The 27,331-nt window shown below is 37.9% G+C and overlaps 1 protein-coding gene across 5 annotated transcripts in view; it reads left to right on the top strand.

The window, feature by feature from the left end:
* FGF12 (fibroblast growth factor 12) overlaps positions 1 to 27,331 on the top strand; it is a 574,219-nt gene that overhangs the window by 352,308 nt on the left and 194,580 nt on the right. For all 5 annotated transcript variants that reach the window (XM_059064562.2, XM_067034238.1, XM_067034239.1 and 2 more), the window contains one exon: positions 13,354 to 13,464. In XM_059064562.2, coding sequence (XP_058920545.1) covers positions 13,354 to 13,464 — 111 coding nt within the window. The remainder of the gene's footprint in view (positions 1 to 13,353; positions 13,465 to 27,331) is intronic.

Genomic DNA, 27,331 nt, shown 5'->3' with positions numbered 1-27,331 from the left:
CATTTTAGATTGGCGTTTACATGGGGGCACTTTCTCTAAGTTTAGGTGCAAATATTGAATAGTCTGGCCCTAGATAAACACAATGCAATTTTAGTATCTCATATATATATGCATGTATATAAAATATGTCAATATTAAATACATATTTCTTGCACGGTTTCCTACAACTCCTTTCCTTTGTCACTCCCACACTTCAATAACTGATGCACAGCTAGGTGCTCCTCCCCCTCCTTCTCATCTGTTCTCTACCTTCTTGCCCCCCAGTCCTGCAGCTTGCACAAGATATATACAGATATGCCTTGGCTGCTCTTGGGGAAGGAAAGGACAATGTTCATTCAGTATATCAGAGACGAGTCTTTTCCTAACTCATCCGTGTGTTGGCTGGATGACCTTGGACAAGACATTTTCCCTCTGAGGCTCAGTTTTTCTTTTTTATCTTTGAACTTGATGAAGGAAGGTATTTTGATGAAGGAAGGTATTGGATTCTGAGTTCCTTTCCAATTCTAAAATTCATTCTATTTCTACAATCTACTATTCATTTTGAGATGTGTGATTAGGCTTCCTTGGCTCTGTCTGTGTTCTGGTTTCCAGCGTCTACCTAGGTAACTGCTCCATAGCACTATACTTTAAGGCAGCAGGAATGTCTAAATAATTCTGTCAGGTCTCAGCTTTTCTGAGTGGCTTTGAAGTCAAACCTTCTATGGAAATTGCCACGTCATCCTGAAGGGAAGCAGTGCTGAACATGAGTTGCTATGCTTTACCTTCTTTCTCACCAACCTCTTTGAAGGTAAAATTTCTTATTTGCTTTTGTGGCTCTAATTATTATTTTTAATAAACTTTTTATTTGAAAATGGTTTTACATTTACAGAAAAGTTAAGATAGTACAAAGAGTTCCCATGAAGACTACACCGTTTCCCGTATGAATGTCTTACATTCGTTTGGTATGTTTGTGACAATTAGTGAATCAGTATTGATACCTTATGAATAATTAAAGTCCATACTTTATTCAGATGTCCTCAGCTTTTTACCTAATGTCCTTTTTCAGTTCCAGGGGCCCATCTAGGATACATTACATTTAGTTGTCTTATCTCCTTAGGCTCCTCTTGGCTATGACATTTTCTCAGAATGCTTTTTTGAATTTTTGACAGTTTCGAGGGGTACTAGTCAGTTGTTTTGTAGAGTGTCCTATAGTTGAGATTTGTTTGATGTTTTTCTCATGATTAGACTGGGGTTACGGGGTTTGGGGAGGAAGATCACAGAGGTAAAGTACCATTCTCACTATAGCATATCAAGGGTATCAAGGTATCAAGGCTATCAGCATGATTTATGACTGTGGACCTTAACCTTGACCCCCGGCTGAGGTAGCATTTTTTTTTATCAGGTTTCTGCACTGTGAAGTGACTCTCCACCCCTCTACCCCCTTTTCATATTCTCTTAGGAAGGGTGTCACTGTGTACAACCACTGCTAGTTCTTATTCACCTAACTGTCCAAGGTGGGTATTTCTGATGGCTCTTGTCTTTTCTTCCACCAGAATTCTCCTATTTTGTTGACATCTCCTAGGGCTTTATCATCTAAATCCAGCCAGCGTTAAGGAAGAGAAAATGTGGAGGATAATGTTTGCTTTTAAAAGCCTTGGCCTGAAAATGGCACACATCACTTCCACTTAACATTCCATATGACACTCATTCATCTGCCAAACCTAACTTCAAGGGAGGCTAGGACATATGGTCTAGCTGGGTGCCCAGGAAAAAGAGGAAATGGATTTTAGAGAAAATCTAGCAGTATTTGCTACACTACTTTAGAGTACAAAAGGGAACAAACTAAACCAATGTCTTATCATCATCAAATAATATAGCCATTGCTTCATAAAAAAATGAAAAAATAATGGGAAAACATAATCTTCGAATCAAGTCATATAAATTGAAAATAAAATTAGCTTAATAAAAAACTTACTCTGTTGACCACATTTTTCTTACTTCACTGTTTACCTTTGAACATTTGTTGAGAATAGGCACTTACCTGTGTGTCAGCATTTGCAAAACTCTGCTGTATATTATGCCTATACCAGATTCTGCATCATTCCCAAAGTCTGCCATGCTGTTTTTTCCTTCACTGATTGTTTTTCTGGAATGCGCTTCCTCTGGTTTCTTTGCCTATGAAAATTCTATTCACTCCTTAAGTGACAGGTGAGGTGCCTTCATCTAACTTCTAGACAGAATTAGTCCCTTGCTCCTTGTGACATCATGTCACTTTGCTTCCATTCATCATTTAACAGCTATCTCACACTATGTATACATATGTTTCATTCATTAGACTGGGTGCTCCCTGAGGATGGCACAGGTTTTATTAATCTGTTAGATGCCTAAGCATGGTCTGAAAAATAAAAAGCATGTTTTGTTGAATGCACTCAGGATGCTAGATATCCCAAAAAGTGGTCTCATTTTTTTTAAACCCCTTTCTTTAAAATACAACAAAACATTTTCTTTTTTTCCCCCAATTATAAAAGTGATCCTCCCTTATGATAGCCTAGCCTTCCTGGTGGAGGTGATCTTGAGCTGAGCCTGAAAAGGTTGATAGGATTTGATAGTAATAAAGGTATAGGCCTGTCAGACAGGCTATACTGCTTTCCATGACACATCCTAGGTTCAGGGCATTTGTTTAATAGATGGTCAGGGCTCCTTTGAAACAGCTATAGTGTAAAACATTCACTTTCATCGATCATCACATAATTAAAACTCAGACTCTGAGCTTGTTCTGCACCGCTCTTGGGTGGTGGGGCTTGGTGTACAACCTCATGCTCATTATCTTGAACAGGAGTTACCAACCTGAATTCCCAGGGTTCCAACAGGGGGATAGCTTCACTGTAGCAAAAGGAGTGTTTAATTACAGCTACAGAAAGAGGAGCATGAAAAAAAACCAAATAATCATTTTCAGGCTTTAATTAAGATTCAGCTGCCATGCATCTCATTACCTATCAAAACATGACTTCTTAAAGTGACCTTATCAAGTTTATTAGAGATAAAGTATGAATTATAAGACAGTTGTTCCTTTCCTTCCTTCTATCCTTTTCTATCCTCTACTCTTAATCTTTTGGTTACTTTAGTGACTCTACAAGCTCAATTAATATTTTACTAAAACTTGAATCAGCAAAGTCTATTTGTAAAATACTTCCTTTGGTTTGCTTACACTGTTTCCTCAATTTTCAGGATTGAAAAATTAGACCTTAATTAGGATTTATAATTTTATGGGCTTTTTATTTCATATTATCACGTTTATTTATTCATCTGAAATTCTAAATTATTATAGTTAGCATAGAAATTATTTTTTCGCATTACACAGATAGGGAAACAGCCTCAGATACTAAGTTACTTGCTCAGGACCTCACAGCAACTGTGGTTCAAAGCTGGGTCTCCTGATTACCCATCTAGAGCTGAACGTACCGCATTAGCATCTGCCTGTCAATCAGTTAGCCTTGTGGCAGAGGCTCACACATTCTTTTATTTCTCCTAATTATAAAAGTGACCCACACTTATGATAGCCAAGTCTTCCTGAGGAGGTGATCTGGAACTAAGCCTGGGAAGGTTGGTAGGGCTTAATAGATGGTAGGGGTACAGGATATTTTTTTGCAGTGAGGTTAGCTAGCTACATGCTTCTCCGACATGTCCCTTGGGAGTCAGGGGCATGGAGACAACACAGTGAGAATGAATCCATGCCTTGATTTCTGGCACTACTTAGAGGAGAAGATTCTCAAATCAAAGAGACTTTAAGTCAAAGGTGCTCAAATTATAAACATTGAATTTATTTAACCACAGTAATAATACATAGTTATCAATCAGAATGCCTAATTTCCAGTTTAGTTCTTTTTTTAATACCCTACTTCCTCATTACCAGTTTTTTTGGCAACTTTTCTACTTCTTAGGACTGCTTTGAAGAAGACATGTTTATATAGGCATTGCCTCAAACTCCCAAGTATGTGTGATCTAGTCATATGTGCAAAAGACATATGTCATAGGGAGCAGGTCCATTCCCAAAGAGTTTATTGCATTGGATCCTTATCTAGAACTCTTATCTAGACTCAAACATCAATAAATGTGTTTAGTTTAACACACAGTACTTAGCATATTGCCTACCCAAAAGAAGAGGTTCTGAGTAAATATTGGTTTAATAAATTGGTGAAGGAATGACACTGTCAGTTGAAATTCATTGATTGTCCTTTTGAGGATAACACATAACTACTTCACCAGTCATATGATTTCTATCCTTGCCTCAATTTTTATCACCAGAAGCAGCATTTTTCTTTTTCTACTAATTTTTATGAAATAGGGCTATAAATGTGCTAGAGTAGTCTAATTTTTGCCCAAAACGGAAGTAGAGACAAAGATAGTGGTGATGTACTGGTCAGAATGGCCATCATCAAAAAATCTACAAACAATAAATGCTGGAGAGGGTGTGGAGAAAAGGGAACATTCTTGCACTGCTGGTGGGGATGTAAATTGATACAGCCACTATGGACAACAGTATGGAGGTTCCTTAAAAAACTACAAATAGAACTACCATATGACCCCGCAATCCCACTACTAGGCATATACCCTGAGAAAACCATAATTCAAAAAGAGTCATGTACCAAAATGTTCATTGCAGCTCTATTTACGATAGCCAGGACATGGAAGCAACCTAAGTGTCCATCGACCGATGAATGGATAAAGAAGATGTGGCACATATATACAATGGAATATTTACTCAGCCATAAAAAGAAATGAAACTGAGTTATTTGTAATGAGGTGGATAGACCTGGAGTCTGTCATACAGAGTGAAGTAAGTCAGAAGGAGAAAAACAAATACCGTATGCTAACACATATATATGGAATCTAAGAAAAAAAAAAAAAAAAAAAAAAGTTCTGAAGAACGTAGGGGCAGGACAGGAATAAAGATGCAGACATAGAGAATGGACTTGAGGACACGGGGACGCGGAAGGGTAAGCTGGGACGAAGTGAGAGAGTAGCATCGACATATATACACTACCAAATGTAAGGTAGATAGCTGGTGGGAAGCAGCCACATAGCACAGGGAAATCAGCTCCGTGCTTTTTGACCACCTAGAGGGATGAGATAGGGAGGGTGGGAGGGAGACGCAAGAGGGAGGAGATATGGGGATATGTGTATATGTATGGCTGATTCACTTTGTTATAAAGCAGAAACTAACACACCATTGTAGAGCAATTATACTCCAATGAAGATGTTAAAAAAAAAAAAAAAAGAATGGTGGTAATGCTGTAGAAAATAGATTGTTGCTGGCAGCTAGTACCACAGTGAGAAAGCTTTAAATATTTATGTTAGCTGCTATACAAAAATTCAAATGTGGTATACAAAGATCAGTTTGATTGTATTACTGTGTAGGGTGTTTTTAAAAGCTGAAGACCACTTCTGGTTTGAAATAGAGAAATATGCATGGCTTGACTTTTTTGTGTGTGCTGGAAAAATGACTTTTGTAGTATTGGGGCTCACTCGGATGAAGTATTTACTGAAGGTGAAATCTGTTTCCACATACTTTCCAGTGACATCTCACGGCCATGGGGGTTTGGCTTTTTCCTGTGGTTCTCAACCAAGCCTGAATTTGATCAGAATTTCAAAACCCAGAAAAGATAGATAGTTGTCATTCAGCAGAAATAGAAGTATTCCAGGACCTGATTATGACTGCTGAAAGCTTAGCAATTACAGTGGCAGTTTGGTCTGAATGGTGATTCTGGAATGGGACCACAAACTTAGTGGCATCTTGCAGGCAGACACTAGATGCAGGAGGAAGAGACATAATTCATTTTTTAGTACACCTCTGTATTTTCTAATCATAATTAGCTTTTTTTCATTTACATTTGGTTTACTGTTGCAGAGATTTATTTTAAAAAAATTTTTTTTAACATCTTTATTTGAGTATAACTGTTTTACAGTAGTGTGTTAGTTTCTCCTTTACAACAAAGTGAATCAGCTATACATATACATATGTTCCCATATCTCTTCCTTCTTGCGTCACCCTCCCTCCCACCCTCCCTATCCCACTCCTCTAGGTGGTCACAAAGCACAGAGGTGAACTCCCTGTGCTATGCGGGAGCTTCCCACTAGCTATCTAATTTACATTCGGTAGTGTGTATATGTCCCTGCCACTCTCTCACATCGTCACAGCTTACCCTTCCCCCTCCCCATATCCTCAAGTCCATGCTCTAGTAGGTCTGTGTTTTATTCCCGTCCTACCACTAATCTCTTCATGACATTTTTTTTTCTTAGATTCCATATATATGTGTTAGCATACGGTATTTGTTTTTCTCCTTCTGACTTACTTCACTCTGTATGACAGACTCCAGGTCTATCCACCTCATTACAAATAACTCAGTTTCATTTCTTTTTATGGCTGAGTAAATATTCCATTGTATATATGTGCCACATCTTCTTTATCCATTCATCGGTCGATGGACACTTAGGTTGCTTCCATGTCCTGGCTATCGTAAATAGAGCTGCAATGAACATTTTGGTACATGACTCTTTTTGAATTATGGTTTTCTCAGGGTATATGCCTAGTAGTGGGATTGCGGGGTCATATGGTAGTTCTATTTGTAGTTTTTTAAGGAACCTCCATACTGTTGTCCATAGTGGCTGTATCAATTTACATCCCCACCAGCAGTGCAAGAATGTTCCCTTTTCTCCACACCCTCTCCAGCATTTATTGTTTCTAGAGTTTTTGATGATGGCCAATCTGACCGGTGTGAGATGATATCTCATTGTAGTTTTGATTTGCATTTCTCTAATAATTAATGATGTTGAGCATCCTTTCATGTGTTTGTTGGCAATCAGTATATCTTCTTTGGAGAAATTTCTATATAGTGCTTCTGCCCATTTTTTGATTGGGTTGTTTGTTTTTTTGTTATTGAGATGCCTGAGTTGCTTATAAATTTTGGATATTAATCCTTTGTCAGTTGCTTCATTTGCAAATGTTTTCTCCCAGTCTGAGGGTTGTCTTTTGGTCTTGTTTATGGTATCCTTTGCTGTGCAAAAGCTTTTAAGTTTCATTAGATCCCATTTTGTTTATTTTTGTTTTTATTTCCATTTCTCTAGGAGGTGGGTCAAAAAGGATCTTGCTGTGTCATAGAGTGTTCTGCCTATGTTTTCCTCTAAGAGTTTGATAGTGTCTGGCCTTACATTTAGGTCTTTAACCCATTTTGAGTTTATTTTTGTGTGTGGTGTTAGGGAGTGTTCTAATTTCATACTTTTACAGGTAGCTGTCCAGTTTTCCCAGCACCACTTATTGAAGAGGCTGTCTTTTCTCCACTGTATATCCTTCCCTCCTTTATCAAAGATAAGGTGACCATATGTGTGTGGGTTTGTCTCTGGGCTTTCTATCCTGTTCCATCGATCTATATTTCTGTTTTTGTGCCAGTACCATACTGTTTTGATTACTGTAGCCTTGTAGTATAGTCTGAAGTCAGGGAGTCTGATTCCTCCAGCTCCATTTTTCGTTCTCAAGATTGCTTTGGCTATTCGGGGTCTTTTGTGTTTGCATACAAATTGTGAATTTTTTTGTTCTAGTTCTGTAAAAAATGCCAGTGGTAATTTGATAGGGAGTGCATTGAATCTGTAGATTGCTTTGGGTAATAGAGTCATTTTCACAATGTTGATTCTTCCAATCCAAAAACATGGTATATCTCTCCATCTATTTGTATCATCTTTAATTTCTTTCATCAGTGTCTTATAGTTTTCTGCATACAAGTCTTTTGTCTCCTTAGGTAGGTTTATTCCTAGATATTTTATTCTTTTTGTTGCAGTGGTAAATGGGAGTGTTTTCTTAATTTCACTCTCAGATTTTTCATCATTAGTGTATAAGAATGCCAGAGATTTCTGTGCATTAATTTTGTATCCTGCTACTTTACCAAATTCATTGATTAGTTCTAGTAGTTTTCTGGTAGCATCCTTAGGATTCTCTATGTATAGTATCATGTCATCTGCAAACAGTAACAGCTTTACTTCTTCTTTCCCTATTTGGATTCCTTTTATTTCTTTTTATTCTCTCATTGCTGTGGCTAGAACTTCCAAAACTATGTTGAATAAGATTGTTGAGAGTGGGCAACCTTGTCTTGTTCCTGATCTTAGTGGAAACAGTTTCAGTTTTTCACCATTGACAACAATGCTGGCTGTGGGTTTGTCATACATGACCTTTATTATGTTGAGGAAAGTTCCCTCTATGCCTACTTTCTGCAGGGTTTTTAATCATAAATGGGTGTTGAATTTTGTCAAAAGCTTTCTCTGCATCTATTGAGATGATCATATGGTTTTTCTTCAGTTTGTTGATATGGTGTATCACGTTGATTGATTTGCATATATTGAAGAATCCTTGCATTCCTGGAATAAACCCCACTTGATCATGGTGTATGATCCTTTTAATGTGCTGTTGGATTCTGTTTGCTAGTATTTTGTTGAGGATTTTTGCATCTATGTTCATCAGTGATATTGGCCTGTAGTTTTCTTTCTTTGCGACGTCTTTGTCTGGTTTTGGTATCAGGGTGATGGTGGCCTCATAGAATGAGTTTGGGAGTGTTCCTCCCTCTGCTATCTTTTGGAAGAGTTTGAGAAGGATAGGTGTTAGCTCTTCTCTAAATGTTTGATAGAATTCGCCTGTGAAGCCATGTGGTCTTGGGCTTTTGTTTGTTGGAAGATTTTTAATCACAGTTTCAATTTCAGTGCTTGTGATGGGTCTGTTCATATTTTCTATTTCTTCCTGGTTGAGTCTCAGCAGGTTGTGCATTTCTAAGAATTTGTCCGTTTCTTCCAGGATGTCCATTTTATTGGCATACAGTTGCTTGTAGTAATCTCTAATAATCTTTTGTATTTCTGCAGTGTCAGTTGCTACATCTCCTTTTTCATTTCTAATTCTATTGATTTGAGTTTTCTCCTTTTTTTTCTTGATGAGTCTGGCTAATGGTTTATCAATTTTGTTTATCTTCTCAAAGAACCAGCTTTTACTTTTATTGATCTTTGGTATTGTTTCCTTCATTTCTTTTTCATTTATTTCTGATCTGATCTTTATGATTTCTTTCCTTCTGCTAAATTTGGGGGGTTTTTTGTTCTTCTTTCTCTAATTGCTTTAGGTGCAAAGTTAGGTTGTTTATTCGAGATGTTTCCTGTTTCTTAAGGTATGATTTTATTGCTATAAACTTCCCTCTTAGAACTGCTTTTGCTGTATCCCATAGGTTTTGGGTCGTCGTGTCTCCTTGTCATTTGTTTCTAAGTACTTTTTGATTTCCTCTTTGATGTCTTCAGTGATCACTGCGTTATTAAGTAGTTTATTGTTTGGCCTCCATGTGTTTGTATTTTTTACAGATCTTTTCCTTTAATTGATATTTAGTCTCATAGCGTTGTGGTCAGAAAAGATACTTGATACGATTTCAATTTTCTTAAATTTGCCAAGGCTAGATTTGTGACCCAATATATGATCTATCCTGGAGAATGTTCCATGAGCACTTGAGAAAAATATGTATTCTGTTGTTTTTGGATGGAATGTCCTATAAATATCAAGTAAATCCATCTTGTGTAATGTATCATTTAAAGCTTGTGTTTCCTTATTTATTTTCATTTTGGATGATCTGTCCATTGGTGACAGTGGGGTGTTAAAGTCCCCTACTATGATTGTGTTACTGTTGATTTCCCCTTTTATGGCTGTTAGTATTTGCCTTATGTATTGAGGTGCTCCTATGTTGGGTGCATAAATATTTACAATTGTTATATCTTCTTCTTGGATCGACCCTTGATCATTATGTAGTGTCCTTCTTTGTCTCTTGTAATAGTCTTTATTTTAAAGTCTATTTTGTCTGATATGAGAATTGCTACTCTAAGTTTCTTTTGACTTCCATTTGCATGGAATATCTTTTTCCATTCCCTCATTTTCAGTCTGTATGTGTCCCTAGGTCTGAAGTGGGTCTCTTGTAGAAAGCATATATACAGGTCTTGTTTTTGTACCCATTCAGCAAGTCTGTGTCTTTTGGTGGGAGCATTTAATCCATTTACATTTAAGGTAATTATCGATATGTATATTCCTATTCCCATTTTCTTAATTGTTTTGGGTTTGTTATTGTAGGTCTTTTCCTTCTCTTGTGTTTCCTGCCTAGGGAAGTTCCTTTAGCATTTGTTGTAAAGCTGGTTTGGTGGTGCTGAGCTCTCTCAGCTTTTGCTTGTCTGTAACGGTTTTAATTTCTCCATCAGATCTGAATGAGATATTTGCTGGGTAGAGTAATCTTGGTTGTAGGTGTTTTTCCTTCATCACTTTAAATATGTCCTGCCACTCCCTTCTGGCTTGTAGAGTTTCTGCTGAAAGATCAGATGTTAACCTTATGGGCATTCCCTTGTGTGTTATTTGTTGTTTTTCCCTTGCTGCTTTTAATATGTTTTCTTTGTATTTAATTTTTGACAGTTTGATTATTATGTGTCTTGGAGTGTTTATCCTTAGGTTTATCCTGTATGGGACTCTCTGTGCTTCCTGGACTTGATTGACTATTTCCTTTCCTATATTAGGGAAGTTTTCAACTATAATCTCTTCAAACATTTTCTCAGTCCCTCTCTTTTTCTCTTCTTCTTCTGGGACCCCTATAATTCGAATGTTGGTGCGTTTAATGTTGTCCCAGAGGTCTCTGAGACTGTCCTCAGTTCTTTACATTCTTTTTTCTTTCTTCTGCTCTGCAGTAGTTATTTCCACTATTTTATCTTCTACATCACTTGTCCGTCCTTCTGCCTCAGTTATTCTGCTATTGATCCCATCTAGAGTATTTTTCATTTCATTTATTGTGTTTCTCATCGTTACTTGCTTCCTCTTTATTTCTTCTAGGTCCTTGTTAACTGTTTCTTGCAATTTGTCTATTCTATTTCCAAGATTTTGAATCATCTTTACTATCATTATTCTGAATTCTTTTTCAGGTAGACTGGCTATTACCTCTTCATTTGTTAGGTCTGGTGTGTTTTTATCTTGCTCCTTCATCTGCTGTGTGTTTTTCTGTCTTCTCATTTTGCTTATCTTACTGTGTTTGGGGTCTCCTTTTTGCAGGCTGCAGGTTCATAGTTCCCGTTGTTTTTGGTGGCTGTCCCCAGTGGCTGAGGTTGGTTCAGTGGGTTGACCACGTTTCCTGGTTGGGGGGACTAGTGCCTCTGTTCTGGTGGATGAGGCTGGATCTTGTCTTTCAGGTGGGCAGGTCCATGTCTGGTGGTGTGTTTGGGGATGTTGGTAGCCTTACTATGATTTTAGGCAGCCTCTCTGCTAATGGATGGGGCTGTAGACCTGTCTTGCTCTTTGTTGGGGATAGGGTGTCCAGCACTGTTCGTTGCTGGTCCTTGAGTGAAGCCGGGTCTTGGTGTTGAGATGGAGATCTCTGGGAGATTTTCGCCGTTTGATATTATGTGGAGCTGGGAGGTCTCTTGTGGACCAGTGTCCTGAGGTTGGTTCTCCCACCTCAGAGACGCAGCACTGACACCTGGCTGGAGTGCCAAAAGCCTTTAATCCACACGGCTCAAAATAAAAGGGAGAAAAAAATAGAAAGGAAAGAAAGGAAGGAAGGAGGAAGGGAGGGAAGCAAGGAAAAAAGGAAGGAAGAAAGAAAGGGAGAAGACAAAATAAAGTAGGATAAAATATAGTTATTAAAATAAAAAATAATTATTAAGAAGAATAATTTCTATTAATGAAAAAAACAAAACAAGCAAACAAACAAAAGACGGGTCGGTCTAACCCTAGGACAAATGGTGAAAACAAAGCTATACAGACAAAATCTCACATAGCAGCACACACATATACACTCACAAAAAGAAAAAAGGGGAAAATAATAGTATATCTTGCTCCCAAAGTCTACCTCCTCAACTTGGGATATTTCGTTGTCTGTTCAGGTTTTCCACATATGCAGGGCACTTCAAGTTGACTGTGGAGCTGTAATCCATTGCTTCTGAGGCTGCTGGGAGAAACCTCCCCCTCTCCTCTTTGTTCGCACAGCTCCTGGGGTTCAGCTTTGGACTTGGCCCCGCCTCTGCATGTAGGTCGTCCGAGGGCGTCTGCCCTTCGCTCAGACAGGACGGGGTTAAAGGAGCAGCTGATTCGGGGGCTCTGGCACAGGCCGGGGGGGAGGGAGGGGCACGGATGCGGGGCGAGCCTGTGACGTCAGAGGCCGGCGTGACGCTACACCGGCCGAGGCGCACCGTGCATTTTCCCGGGGAAGCTGTCCCTGGATCCCGGGACCCCGGCAGTGGCGGGCTGCACAGGCTCCCGGGAGGGGCGGTGTGGAGAGTGACCTGCGCTCGCACACAGGCCTCTTGGTGGCGGCAGTAGCAACCCTAGCGTCCCACACCCGTCTCTGTTGTCCGTGCCGACAGCCGCGGCTCGCGCCCGTTTCTGGAGCTCCTTTACGTGGTGCCCTTAATCCCCTCTCCTCGCGCCTCAGGAAGCGAAGAGGCAAGAAAAAGTCTCTTGTCTCTTCGGTAGCTCCGCGCCCGTTTCTGGAGCTCCTTTAAGCGGAGTGCTTAAACCCCTCTCCTCGCGCACCAGGAGGCAGAGGGAAGAAAACGTCTCTTGCCTCTTCGGCAGCTCCAGACTTCAACTGGACTTCCTCCTGGGTAGCCGTGGTGCACTAACCCCTTCAGGCTGTTTTCACTCTGCCAACTCCAGACCTTTCCCTGGGATCCGAATGAAGCCCGAGGCTCAGCTCCCAGCCCCGCCCAACCCGGTGGGTGAGCAGACAAGCCTCTCGGGCTGGTGAGTGCCGGTAGGCACCGATCCTCTGTGGGAATCTCTCCGCTTTGCCGTCCGTACCCTGTTGCTGCGCTCTCCTCCGAGGCTCCGAAGCTTCCCCCTCCGCCACCCGCAGTCTCCGCCCGCGAAGGGGCTTCTAGTGTGTGGGAACCTTTCCTCCTTCACGGCTCCCTCCCACTGGTGCAGGTCCCGTCCCTATTCTTTTGTCTCTGTTTATTCTTTTTTCTTTTGCCCTACCCAGGTACGTGGGGAGTTTCTTGCCTTTGGGGAGGTCTGAGGTCTTCTGCCAGCGTTCGTTGGGTGTTCTATAGAAGTTCCACATGTAGATGTATTTCTGATGTATCTGTGAGGAGGAAGGTGACCCCCGCGTCTTACTCTTCCGCCATCTTCTTGCTCCCCCGCAGAGATTTATTGATCTGCCTCTAGAAAGAAAAAAAAGTACAGATATGTTACCAAAATGCCTTCTTTTCAAATAGTTATTTCAGAATTTAAACCATTGACATTTATGCATTTACTTCAGGAATGTTTTTGACAATTTGCAAGTGTGCATTAAAAAAAAATTTCAATAATCATTTCATTTTGTTCCGCAGAACCCCAGCTGAAAGGAATTGTGACAAGGTTATTCAGCCAGCAGGGATATTTCCTGCAGATGCACCCAGATGGTACCATTGACGGGACCAAGGACGAAAACAGTGACTACAGTAAGGCACATTAGCTTCTTGCAATACAATTACAATCAAATGTATGGCCCAGTGTATCTTAGACTTAAAGCAGGGCCAGACTACCTTTGGAACTATTAAACTACTAGTAAGCTGGTGTCTTTTCCTTTATCCTTTTCGCTATGATTCCCTATAGCCAGGAGACAGTAAGGGACAGAAATTATGTACTCAATAAGAAGGTAGGAGGCTTGAAGGAGTTCTGACTGGTCAGTGGACAAGAATTTCCTCTCATCCCATTGTTTGTAGTCAGGATGATGTTAAGTATTCATAGAAGCAAGGCAGACCTTCCAGCACAAAATGGTATTTTAATTCTGGAACCAAACAGTAAACATGTTATAGTAATTCTTAGAACATCCTTTCTGGAAGACCAAAGTTACTTCTCAAGGTAAACATTGAATATATACATATGTATATTACATGTTATTTTATTTTGATTGAGGACAAAATTATTGATTTAAAAAGGAAAATACATTAAAATATTATGATAAGATAATAATGACTGGTAGAACTGCAATTTTGTTTATAGTTTTTTGAGATAAAATGCAAACATTAAAAGATTATTGATAATATCCCTGGAAATAATGTTTAACTAATTTAACTATATAGGTGACAAGTTTGATAACTAAACAAATCATCAAGGTCTGAGAGAGTATATTTGCATTTCAGAAGAATTTTGATTGCAAGCCTCAGAGCCAAGAATGATCACTTTCATCATATCTTTCAGTTTCTGAATAATCTTGTACAGATACCTAGGGGGAAATTCATGTTGTTCTAAAACTATACACGGCATCATATTGTTTCCCAAAGTTTGTCCGTATTCCCTGCTAGATCTTTAGTACTAGTCACATAGTAAATGCTCATTAAATCTATATCCAATTGAGTTGTCTTCTGATGGAGGTGATTTTGTGGTTAGACTGACATTTTACCCAATTGCATAAGATAATCTAAAAAGTCTGATATTTTATGGTGAACTATCTTTTAAATTAAAAATAAAGATCTCAGGAAAGATCTACAATCCCTAGAGTGTGAAAATGCTCTTGTCCACCCCTTCTAAATTATTCTTTATTCACCTAATGTTACACATTACAAAATATGAATTACAATAAAGATCTTATTATAAAGAATTTCATCCCATTTTCTGCCAAGTAGATGATTAGCTTGTTGTGGTTTGCATTGTTGGTTTATGTTTGTGGGAATGCATTCTTTAAATTATTTAAGATTTAATTGAGTACAGAAGAACGAGGATGCTTTCCTCTCCATGTAGAATTTTCATTTATTTCATGTGAACTTGAATTCAGATTTAGTGAAGCTACAAGTATAGGTGGAAAGAATCAAGGATGTGGCTTAGCTGTGTCACCCATACTATCTCTGGGGTATCCCTTGTTCTGGTCTCTTTTTCTATAAAATGATGTGGCTGGAGATGATAATATTAATATCCTTTGTCAGACAGAACCATCCACCCAACTTAAAAAGAGATTGAAAAATTATAAATTGATGAAGATAGATTCAGTCCTCAAGTGAGCCAAATAGCCGTAGCCACAGGATACAACTGTTACCTAGACAGCTGTCCTGTGGATCTGTGACGTTTATCACGGGGCAGTGGCAGAGAGGTGAGGGTGAAAGCGTGGGGTCAACCAACACAAATACCATCCTTCAATGTTTTTAGAAAAATAATTGAAAGTGCTTTCTCTGCAGATGCTGGGTCAATGGCTAATATAGATCTACAACCACATATAAATACACACACTTATATGCACATATACATAATATATATATATGTGTATATAGAGGCATTACACATAACATACATAATGAGGGTGCTACATTTTGTCAGAAACTTCTAGAAACTGTCTGAACTCACAACTTTAAAATATCTTATTTTTTATTAAGATAAACTACTGCATACATTTATTGATATGTTGGTATTAAAAGGAGTTTAAATATACAAAATAATAAGACTTAGATAAATTCATCTGGATACCCACCGCCTGGCTTAAAATTTAGTTAAAAACATCAATACATTTGAAACCCTTGTGTGCTCTTTCTGGCGAAGTCCTGATTTTCCCTTCAGTACCAGACATAACAACTATCTTGAATTTGACAATTTTTATTTCTGTACAGTTTTATAAATACATTTTTTCATATATATATGCATATACTTACATCAGTCATAGCATCATTTTGCATGTTTTTAAACTTTTTATAAGATGAACATTACTATATATAACTTTTATGTATTTTTCTTCCCCAGTATTATGGTTGTGAGATGCATATATGGTGATATATTTGCTTTATATTATTCATTTTCATTTTTGTAAAGTATCCCGTTGCATGAACATACCCAAATATATTTATCCATTCTCTTTTTGGTGCATAATTATCATTTCTATTTTAAGGCAATTACAAACAGTGCTGCTAAAATATTTATTGTAGATGTTGAAGAGGCCTTCGCTGACCATCCTTAATAAAACTAAATATTTCACCTTGACCTATTCTGATACCCTAGTTTTTTTTTTTTCTAGTCATAGCTCCTATGATGACCTGATACACATATTGTTGCAGTTTATTTGTTTATTTTTGATCTTCCTAGCAGGAGAATGTTTCATGAGTGAAGAGATTTTGTTTTGATCTTTGATGTATATTTATTATTATTTTTTCACATCTTTGTTGGAGTATAAATGCTTTACAATGTTACGTTAGTTTCTGCTGTACAACAAAGTGAATCAGCTATATGTATACATATATCCCCATATCTCCTCCCTCTTGTGTCTCCCTCCCACCCTCCCTATCCCACCCCTCTAGGTCATCACAGAGCCTTGAGTTGATCTCCCTGTGCTATGCAGCAGCTTCCCACTAGCCATCCATTGTATATTTGTGTCTTTAGAACCTAGAATGATCATTAGTACATAGTAAGCACTCAACAAAAATCGAAACGAATGAATGAATGTGTCCTTGTGCATGTGTAAAAGTTTCTCTAGATCATTGGCTAAATATTCTATCCACCTAAATATTTTTAACATTTTCTATTGAAATATTGTTAGACTTCAGAAAAATTACAAAAGAATACAGGAAATTCCTGTGTACTCTTCACCCAGCTTCCCCTAATGGGTACCACTTTATATAACAACAGTACAATTATCAAAGCCAGGACATTAACCTTGGTACAATACTATTAATTGAGCTATAGACTTTATTCAGGTTTTGCCAGTTTTTTGACTAATGTACTTTCTTCCGATCCCCCCCACACATATTTTAATTAAAAGTATCCCATGAAAACAAATAATTTTTATTTTTATATTTTCTGAGTATGGATTGAGATAAAAATATCAGAGAAGGATTTAAATTCTACTCATGTTTTTTAATAGAAAATTATAAACCTCTAAGTTGTTAAAATGCCTTTTCTTTCTCTACTTTGTGTGGGCAGGAGTAAAAGCATTTTATTGTTTGGAAAAAAAAAAATCTTGTTACTATGAGCATCTGTCAGAAGTGTGCTGTTTGGTTCAGTAGACATCATTAGGTCCAACCAACCTTACCCATAGTATCTTGGATTGAATTGATAGGACACCTGTTCTTTTGTTCATGAAGAAAAGACTAATTACATGTAATTGAGTACAAAACCAAATGGGTTTGTCAGCAGCAACAGATACAAATCTCTGCAAGTGTAATGATACCAAAGATGAAAACCAGTGTTGGAACACTAACACAAAAAAGCCAACTGCGGTTTGGAGAGTATTAATAGGAACATTTTACATAAAATTAGAAAGGTAATTATTCTGCTCCACCAGTTTCCATAGGAGAAGATACATTTGAAGAGGTCAAACATGCTGGGGTGAAAACAATTAAGATATTATAACCAAATGCATTGTTGCCTTTTTCTCTGAACAAAAATATTAACAGCCATTTCACTGTGGCATGAGCTGCCTGACAAATGAGTACAATGGTGAAACTGAAGATCTTCAAGCAGGTGCTGTACTGGTACGTGTAGAGGGTTTATGAAAAAACCCCTTCAGTGTGGGATGGGAAGAATGCGGTGGTGGTTGAGATAGTTTCAAAACTCAGTGACTTTTAAGATCTCCTTCAGTCTTGAGATTCATTTAAAAAATATTTTGAATAGATAAGTATATGGTACAGAATTGTAAAGGCACAAAAAAGGATATATAGTTGAAAAATAACAGAACAGTTCTTGACAGCTAAGAGCTGGCTCGGCACTACCAGCAGGCCAAATGTGAACAGTTTCGCAGGACACCAAATCAGGCAAGGCCACTGTGACCATGATGGATCAGGACAAAAACAAGACCACTCTGTAATCATATCTGAATGCAGACAAATACACGAAAGTTGTCCAGACTACAAAATGATCAAATATTGCTGTATCCTGGTTTATATAGATGGGTGCTGCTTCATCACCAGGAACAGGATGTTGCTCTGTTCTTCTTGCCTTCTAGATAAGAATTATTAAGATAACCAATTATAGAATTACTCAAAGAGCATTCAACTTGGAATAAATCTGCTTTCTTTGAGCCCCCTTAAAAATCACTTAACATGAGACCAAATCCTGGAAGTCCTTTCTTACACCTTACTAAGACACCCCAGTTCTGCCATGGTGTATATTTTTCCTCCTTGCTGAGAGTCAGTGAACCCAACTTTGTTCAACCACAGATGTGTGGATGTGTTTCTTTGACTAGAAGACATTAACATAGTCAAAAGCAATTTTCTGTTCCTCCCCTCTCTGCCACCTGGCCACTTTTCTTGGTAGTCTTCCAGATGCAGTGTGTGAATTAACAACATACAGAATATTATATATCTGTATATGTCTATATCTATCTATCTATCTATCTTTCTAATCTTGTTCAGTACTTTTTCTTAACTTAAAATGTTGTATTTATAAGACTTTTCCATATTAGGACATATTTAAATGGGATATTTTATTTAACCTAGTTTCCTCTTGAAGGACATTTCAGTTCTTTCTAATATTTTGCTGATACACACTATCCTATAAACAATATCCTTGTACAGAAGTCATTCTGCGTGTGGGCAACTATATTTAGAGGATGGATACTTAGAAGAGGAATTGTTGGGTCAAGGTTTTATGCTTTTATATTTTTGAAAGATAGCTATTTCCTCTCCATCATACAAATTTACACTTAGAGTGACTGTTTCCTTATCTTCTAGTCAACACAGTGTGTTATCAGACTTTTGGTTCTTTGTTACCTAAAAACATAAACTTTAAGTTTTCTTATTATGAGTTAGGTTGAGCACTTGTTCGTATAGTTTATGAGCCACCTGCACTTCTTTTCCTATAAAATGTCTGTTTATATTTTCTATTAAGTGTCTGTTTTATCGTTTGCAAGAAATCCATTTATATTTTAAAAATCAGCTCACTGTTATATGAGTTTCTAATATCTTTACTCATTTTGTTGTTTGCCTCTGAATTTTTTTGCAATGCCTTATTTTATTTTAAATACGCTTTTATGCCCTCAGCTTTTCTTTCCTATTTAGAAGTGTTATACTCATTCCAAGATTATAAAAAAACCCTCCCATGTTTTAGTAAGGAATTGTTTCATTTTTATACTTCATATTTAATTAATCTAGAATTCTATTTCTTGACTTTTGATTCTAGACCTCTAATATTTAGTGTTCCTAACTACCAGTTACAAGTACAAATACAGTTTCTTCAGATTTTATGAATGTATTAAATTCTCCATGAGTTCAGCATTAAAAATATATATTTCAACAGGGCCTGTATCTGAGTTTCAGAAATCCAATTGGAAATTTAAAAATTTAGTCATCCAGCTATGTTTTCTATACAATACCAGACATATGATGTTTTGATACCACCAATCACAAGTATATAGACACAGCCAAAGCCAACAGAAGCTCTGTATTGCTAAACTATGAACAAAAACATGATCCAAATGGTTAGTTGGAGAAAATCATTAAGGACATAGGGGATGCTGCAAAGAATTATAAAGATGCTCTGTCTTCCTAACAAGGGGCCTTTGTGAGGTGAAAGAGATGACATGGAGTTCATCTCTTTCACCTACTCAGACATACACATTATAGTAGTCATGGGTGAGCAAGGGCTATGCCATATCCAATTATAGGGATATTATTTTCTTCTAGTGTCTTCTATACTTTAAGAATATATCACAATTTGTATGCGTGAAGTCATACCTACAAGTTGGATGAAAAGAAAAAGAAATGCGTGCGTTATCCTGCTCATTTTCTTTAAGCAAGCTTGTTTATATAATCTTGAGCAACACTTTGGTACATGTAATGTTGTTACCCTTACAGTGGCATGCCTTTTCAAGAGCAAAATTAATATTCAGCCTTAGCTTATGAATGCAGTTACCTCACTTGATTTTTTTTAAATAAAGAAAAAATATTGCCTTTTGACTTTCATAGCTAGAAGAAAAGTAATGGACACTTGTTAGAAATTTGTTTTTGTTGATTGTGTTTCAATTTTAAAGACTGTTCCTTCAAATAATATTTATGGAAAGCTTGAACAAGAACCAATTATTTCCTTGAATAGTTTGCCCATTCACATATGTTCATAAGGAAATAACTCCTCAGACTTTTTTTAACCTTGGCTTTGTATCTTTTTATGTCTTATATTTCCTATCGATCCTAAGATGCCCTCATGTGCCCCTCTGTTTAGTAAAGTAAAACATGAGCCATTTGAAATTATCCTTTTTCCTAGTTGCTCTATGACTATTTATGGGCATATTGATAGGAGGAATTATACATATACATAGTGGTTAAGAATCTGATGGGAGGGGCTTCCCTGGTGGCGTAGTGGTTGAGAGTCCACCTACCGATGCAGGGGACACGGGTTCGTTCCCCGGTCCGGGAAGATCCCACATGCTGTGGAGCGGCTGGGCCCGTGAGCCATGGCCGCTGAGCCTGCGCATCCGGAGCTCCGCAACGGGAGAGGCCACAACAGTGAGAGGCCCGCGTACCGCAAAAAAAAAAAAAAAAAAAAAAAAAAAAAAAAAAAGAATCTGATGGGAGCCACTTCACCAAGTGTATTCCCAGAAGAACTAAGGACTGAGATTATCTTTAGTCTATTCCTGGCTCTGTGAGGTGACCAGTGCTTTGGTCTTGGGCAAGTCACACAAATTTTGTCAGATTTATATAATCTCTGGTTTTACAAAATGAGAGGAACAGAGAATCTCTAAGCTTTTTATAGCCTTTCCTTTAATTCTCATATAGAAATAAATGTATGCTCAGAAAAACTGATCGACACATTCCATTTCCACAAATACCATTTGTTCTGAAAGGTATGTCACTGACAGGAAATCTTCAGTTGCAAATCCCTATGTGGTATTCTCAAGGTGTATGTATATAAAGATCTGGAGAGTCATACATATAAGCGATAGAGCCAGAATCGAATGCAGGATATCTGACTTGAGGTTCTTTGCCTTGGAGTTAGTTATTTAATCTCTTCACATCATACTTCCCTCACTTGTTAAGTAGGGCTAATAATAGTACTTAGATCACAAGGTTATTGTGTAGATTAAATGGGTGATTCATGAAAAATGCTTAAAATAATGCCAAAAAACTGGTTAAATGTTGTCGGTTGTCGTTATTATTCTCATCAGTCGGGGTAAGAGTCCTTGTTTCCAAGGAACTTATAGATAGTGACCATTTTAACAGAAGTAGAATTCTTACTGGTGGTAGCTGTTGTTATGTGAAAGAATTTAAAAGTGCTTAAGCTAGAGGGTCTGGAGCAGTACTCTTAAGTTAGTGGTCCCTAAAGTGTGCAGTCCCTGGACCACCAGCATCAGCATCATCTGAAAACTCATTAGAAGAACACATTCTTGAGCCTCGCCCTAGACGTGCTGAATCAGATAGAACCCCAGGGCTGGGGCTCAGCAGTGTTTGTTTTGACAAGCCCTCCAGATGATTCTGATGCACTGCAGGAGGTATGAAGGGGCACGCTCCTCTGCACCCAGGATTTGGAGTGTTCACATTTGCTAATGGAGCAATCTCTGTCTTGGGACTGTCATACCTAGTTCTACGGGAACCTGATTCCTGATGTAATAGGGAAAGCATAGGTCTGTAGGTAGACTGAAAAGCATACTGAAATCCAGACTTTCTAGTATCTTAATCATGTGTGGAATCTGTTCCATTTTGATGTATTTCCTGGAGAGAGTCAGAGCTCAATTCTAGACAGGTTATGTGATCAAACACAGGTTTGGGGAATGATAAAAAAAAAGGTATATAATGATATAAGTAAGTCTATACTATATAGTTTTATGTCTTGGAGCTTTTACACATGCTAATTCCTTTTGCTTGGAATGACTTCACCAATCTTACCACCTGAATAAATCACTCTTACCCTTCAGAACCCTTCAAAGCTCTTATCTCCTTTGTCAGTGTGAAGCCTTCTCCAGCCATCACCCTCAACCGCCACCCTCCCTCACACAAAACTCCACATTAATTACTCATTTCATTCTACTGTGTTTGAACCTCATGTGTATATTTACAGTTGCAGAAGTCACATTATATTGCAGTTCCTTATATGCATTTGTGTAGCTAAGGAATAATGTCCTTATTTGCCCTTCTGCCTAGAACAGCAATGGATATTTTCCAAGATCCTATACTGGAGGGTATGCAGATATGTTTCATTTAGCTGGCACACTTCAGAAAAAAAATCAGTGTATTTAAGCAGTGGATGCAACTACTTTCTCCCACATTTTCCTCCTAGCTGCCTGTGTCCTAAAGACTCTTGAGTTTGGGATACCTGTGGTTCTCCCTCAATGTTTATGAAATAAAAACAAAACAAAGCAAAAACAAAAAACTTAAAAGGAAGAATATCCACCACTTAAATGTCACCAATTATAAGGCAAAGTAGCTTGGGCTGTGAGTCAGATAACCTGGTTTCTAGTCTAGGTTCTGCCTGTCCCTAATTAGCTGTATGATCTTATTTCAGTCATGTAAGCTCTCTGTTCCTTGGATTTCTATTCTGTAAAATGAGATTTTGGAAAAGATCATCTCCAATATTGCTGATAGATCTGAAACAAAGCCTATAAATTGGCAATGATTTTTGTTTTTACCTTTGAAACTTCCCTTTTAAACACATTGCAAAAAAGGGGCAAAATTGTGAGAACAGATAGTGCAATAATTTTTTCATTGAATTTGAAAACAGTAGTACATTTACTCTACCTTCAAAATATATACAGAATTTGACCACTTCTCAATACCCCCATTGTCACTACCTAGTCCAGGCTATTCTCATCTTCGGACTATTACAATAGCTTCCTAACTAATCTTGTACTTGCAACTTTCCCCCTTCAGTCTAGTATCCACACAGCAGCCAGAGTGACCCAGTTAAGATAGGTCAGATAAACTGACTTATCTGCTCAGTCTCTTTCACTACACACCATTAAAGGTAAAAGCCAAATTCATCCCATGACCAATAAGGCTTTACATAATCCTGCCCATTACCTCCTGACTGTTCTCTCTCTCCTCTTTATTTTGACTAGTCTCCTCCTAGCTGTTCCTTTAACACACCAATCATGCTCCTTCCTATCCCCATCTTCTAAAATGTTCTTCCTCCAAATATCTAAATAGCCCACTCCCTCATCTTCTTCATTCCCTCACTCAAAAGTGAAACCTTTTCTCATGGAGGACTTTTCTGATTAATCTATGTATATTTCAACCACTGTCTTCAACATTTCACTCTCCCTTGGCAATTTGACTATTTTTCACTCCACTTACCATTATATAATATACTTATTTATTTATTTTATTAAAAAATATTTATATGTTTATTTGGTTGCACCGGGTCTTAGTTGCGGCAGGCGGGCTCCTTAGTTGCAGCTCGTGGGCTCCTTAGTTGTGGCATGAAAACTCTTAGTTGCAGCATGCATGTGGGATCTAGTTCCCTGACCAGTGAACGAACCTGGACCCCCTGCATTGGGAGCGTGGAATCTTAACCACTGTGCCACCAGGGAAGTCCCCTTATTTATTTTATCATCTCCTTCCTCCACTAAAATGTTCCCTACATATACCACACATTTAGCTCATTCATACTTGCTTATGTTATTTTTTCCAGTAATAAAGTCATCCTCAAAATAAGATCAATTGCCTTTTGTCTTTGAGAACTTTTCCTGATGTTTTTAACTGGAAATCCTGCTTTTTCCTCTGCATACACAGTATATCTCAAGGTATTTTTGCACTTTAATCTGTATTGATGTATCTACTCTCTTTAACTTATAAGTTTCTTGAGGCCATTGACCATGTCTGCTTATCTCTATGTTGGCGTGTAACAGGGCCTTAATAATGGATAGTGCCTTAATAGTGGATATGGATAGCTTAATTCATAGTAACAATAGTATAATCAGACTATCATTTAAATTTAAAAGCTAATTAGAGTATAAGCTCCACAGGGCAGGGAGCTTTGTCTGCATTTTGTACTGTTGTATCCCCAACACTTGGAATAGTGCCAGGCACATACTAGGTTTTCAGTATTTGTTGAATAAATGAATAAAAGTGAGTTCTCGGAACAGCCTCATCAAAAATGAATATGATTTTGTCAAACAACACCTAGCTTGAACGATTATTGCAAATTAAATCACATTTGCTTTTGTTTTTCTTTTTGAGAATGACAGTTTAAGAGACTTTAAAGGATGGATAGGGAAGTCATTTTCCATTATGAAAGTAGGAGGAAAATTGAGTATGCTTAGCCTGGAAAAGTGAACTCCATAGCAATAATAGTAAAAGAAGACAGTTTTAAATAGATCTTCAAAGTGTTATGCGAATATATATTTATGGTGATAATTACAGAGGCATCATTTTCTGAAAGTATGTAAATGGTACATTTACCCAGAAGGGAGGGAGCCATTGCTTTTATTATTCAGCTAGGACCAGCAGCTACATTTAAGCTTATGTTGCAGGAAAAAGAAAATATACACTCAGGTGCTTTAAGGGTAAGAAAAAACGGCAGCCAGGGGGTCTTGAAGTAGTGGAAAAGGGTATTAGAGTTGTGATGAATTAGAGATTATTAAAATCTCCCCGAAATTACCTGATTCTGAGACTCTGGAAAGTGAGTTGATTTGCTCAAGACAGAATAAGGAAAATTCAGTTCTACTGAATTTTATCCATAACCTGTGTTCCTTTCTCTATATAAGTTATTGCTTGAGAGATTATACTGATTTACCTACAGTCTAAAACTGAATGGATTTTAATGAATGGAATTGGGTTTGTTTTATGTGCTGGTTCAATTAGGCATTCAGTCTATGGCCTCCAACTAAACAAGGGATAAATTATAACTTTATTCTCATGTGGACCAATATTTTCCAGAGCATACTGCCCACCCTGAAGTACGAAATAACTATGTATTTACAGTGAGGCACTTGAAAAATAAAACGGTCACCTACGTGCCAAGCATTATTTCTTTTTATTTATTTATTAATTTATCTATGGCTGCATTGGGTCTTCATTGCTGTGTGCGGGCTTCTCCTTGCGGTGGCTTCTCTTATGGCCGAGCACGGGCTCTAGGCGTGTGGGCTTCAGTAGTTGTGTCCCACTGGCTCAGTAGTTGAGGCCCGCTAGCTCTAGAACACAGGCTCAGTAGTTGTGGCACACGGGCTTAGTTGCTGCGCGGCATGTGGGATCTTCCCGGACCAGAGCTCGAACCCATGTCCCCTGCGTTGGCAGACGGATCCTTAACCACTGAGCCACCAGGGAAGCCCCAAGCATTATTTCTTAATGTATGAGTTTGGGCCACATTAGATAATAATAGGTAATGTTTACTGAGTACTTGCTAAAGTGTGTAGTACAAGTATGAAAATTTTATAAATTTTACTTGTTTAAGTATTATAACCATACTATAAAGGGGGTACTGTAATCATTCCTACTTTGAAGATGAGTAAACGGAGGCATGGGAAGTTTGAATAATTAATCCATGGTCACACTGATATTAAAAGATAGACCCAGGATTTGAACTCAGTGAGTTTAGTTCCAGAGTTAATGCCTTTAGCATTTTATGCTGAATACCTAATTTCTCTTTTCTCATTAATATTTCCTAGTGCATTAAAAATCATATCACTGCATTCTTCTCACAACACTTTAAAAAAGTATTATGAAGGGGATATGACTTACTTATAAAATATTATGGTGGTTTGCAGGCTAAACGTTGAACTTGAGAGGATTTTTCTTCAATATGTTCAACGTATTTCAACTATAAATTAAACTTTTTTTGAAATAGTAAACCATTATACAATAATTTTAAAGATCTTAAATAATCTGGTTGCCTTTTAAATATGTCTGACTTGGGAAGTTTGAGGTGTGTAGGCTGTGTGTGTTTGTATACATATTTCCATGTATTATTCAGTAGCCTAGATAGATAGAGTGGTACTGAGTAGGCATCCTGCCAGGATCTAGTGAAGTTGCACTTAGTACATCTGCTTTCCCTGACACTGAGACAGAATGTGGAGCACACACCCATGTCAAAATATGTCTGTATAACATTACTAAGCCCACTTCACAGTATTATAATTGAATTTTTTAAAATGTCCTAAAGAAAGCCTCTCTTTGCTTCCTCTTACTTAGATATTGGCAGAGACATCATTTTTATTGTTGCTTTTGTATGTTCCAGGGATCAGTCCTGATACGTGGGGAAGCAGTGTGGTGTTGTGGATAGTCCATAGGATTTTAGAGACAGACAGTTTATGGATATTAATATGCATAGGATTTTAGAGACAGACAGTTATGGATATTAATATGCATTTCTCTATTTAGCAGCTTCATAAACTTGGGCAATTTGCTTAGCACTTTGAAACCATAGCTTGTCATCTGCAAAATGGGAATTATATGTAAAGACTTCAAGTATATAATATCAAATTTACCCTCTTGAAAGGAAGTGCTTTGGAATGTCTAGAGAGGAGAAATCTATGCTACCTGAAGTATGATCCAGAGTAATCTCAGGGAAAATGTAGGACTTGAGCAGAGCTTTGAGGAACTGTGTAACAGCCTTTTTGGAACCTCATCTACAGTTTCAGTGCTCATCTAGGTCCTGCACCCAGCCTTCCCATCTTCTGGGGAATTTGATCAAAGTCTAATTTAAATAGGATTAATCCTATTTAAATTACTTGGTATTTCCCTCAAGGGTGGGGGCAGTGGAATGAATCCAGTTACATATCTGTCCTGTCCTTGGATTCTTCTGATAATCTGAGAAGGGAAAGTCCTATTAAGACGCAAGGGAAGACAGTCCACCTCCCACCTATATCCAAGTCCTCTAGAACAATGACTCCAAAATTTTTGCGCATTAGAATCACCTCGATACGTTTTAAAAAACTTGAGGCCCAGATCAATAAATTCAGAATCTCTGAGGATGGAACCCAGGCATCAGTATTCATTTAAAATCACACAGATGATTCCAAAGTGCAGTCAAGTGTAAGAACAGTGATTTCTTCTAGAAAATTGCTTCTTATACTTTAGTCTGTATTAGAATCACCTGGAGGACTTGTTAAACTACTGATCTGGGGGCCTTAACCCCAGAATGTGTAATTCAGGAGGACTGGAGGAAGGGCCAGAGTGTTTGTGTTTCTAACATGTTCATAAGACCACACTTTGAGAACCACTCTATAGAACAGTACTTCTCAAACCTCAAGTGCATAGTGATCATCTAGGGATCTTGTTGAATCGCACATTTTGATTAAGTGGGTCTTGGATGGGACCTGAGATTCTGCCTTTCTGATAGGCTTCAGGAGATGCCAATACTGACCACACCTACCTTTGGTCTATGGACTGGTAAGATTTGCTACGCAATGGCGTCACCTGGGAGCTTGTTAGAACCACTTCAGACCTATTGAATATGAAATTGCTTTTTAACAATGCTGCA

The sequence above is a fragment of the Kogia breviceps genome, chromosome 5, assembly GCF_026419965.1.
Source record: "Kogia breviceps isolate mKogBre1 chromosome 5, mKogBre1 haplotype 1, whole genome shotgun sequence".
NCBI classification, from domain to species: Eukaryota; Metazoa; Chordata; class Mammalia; order Artiodactyla; family Physeteridae; genus Kogia; species Kogia breviceps.
The sequence above is the reverse complement of the archived record's forward strand: the minus strand, read 5'-3'. Positions and strand labels throughout refer to the sequence as shown.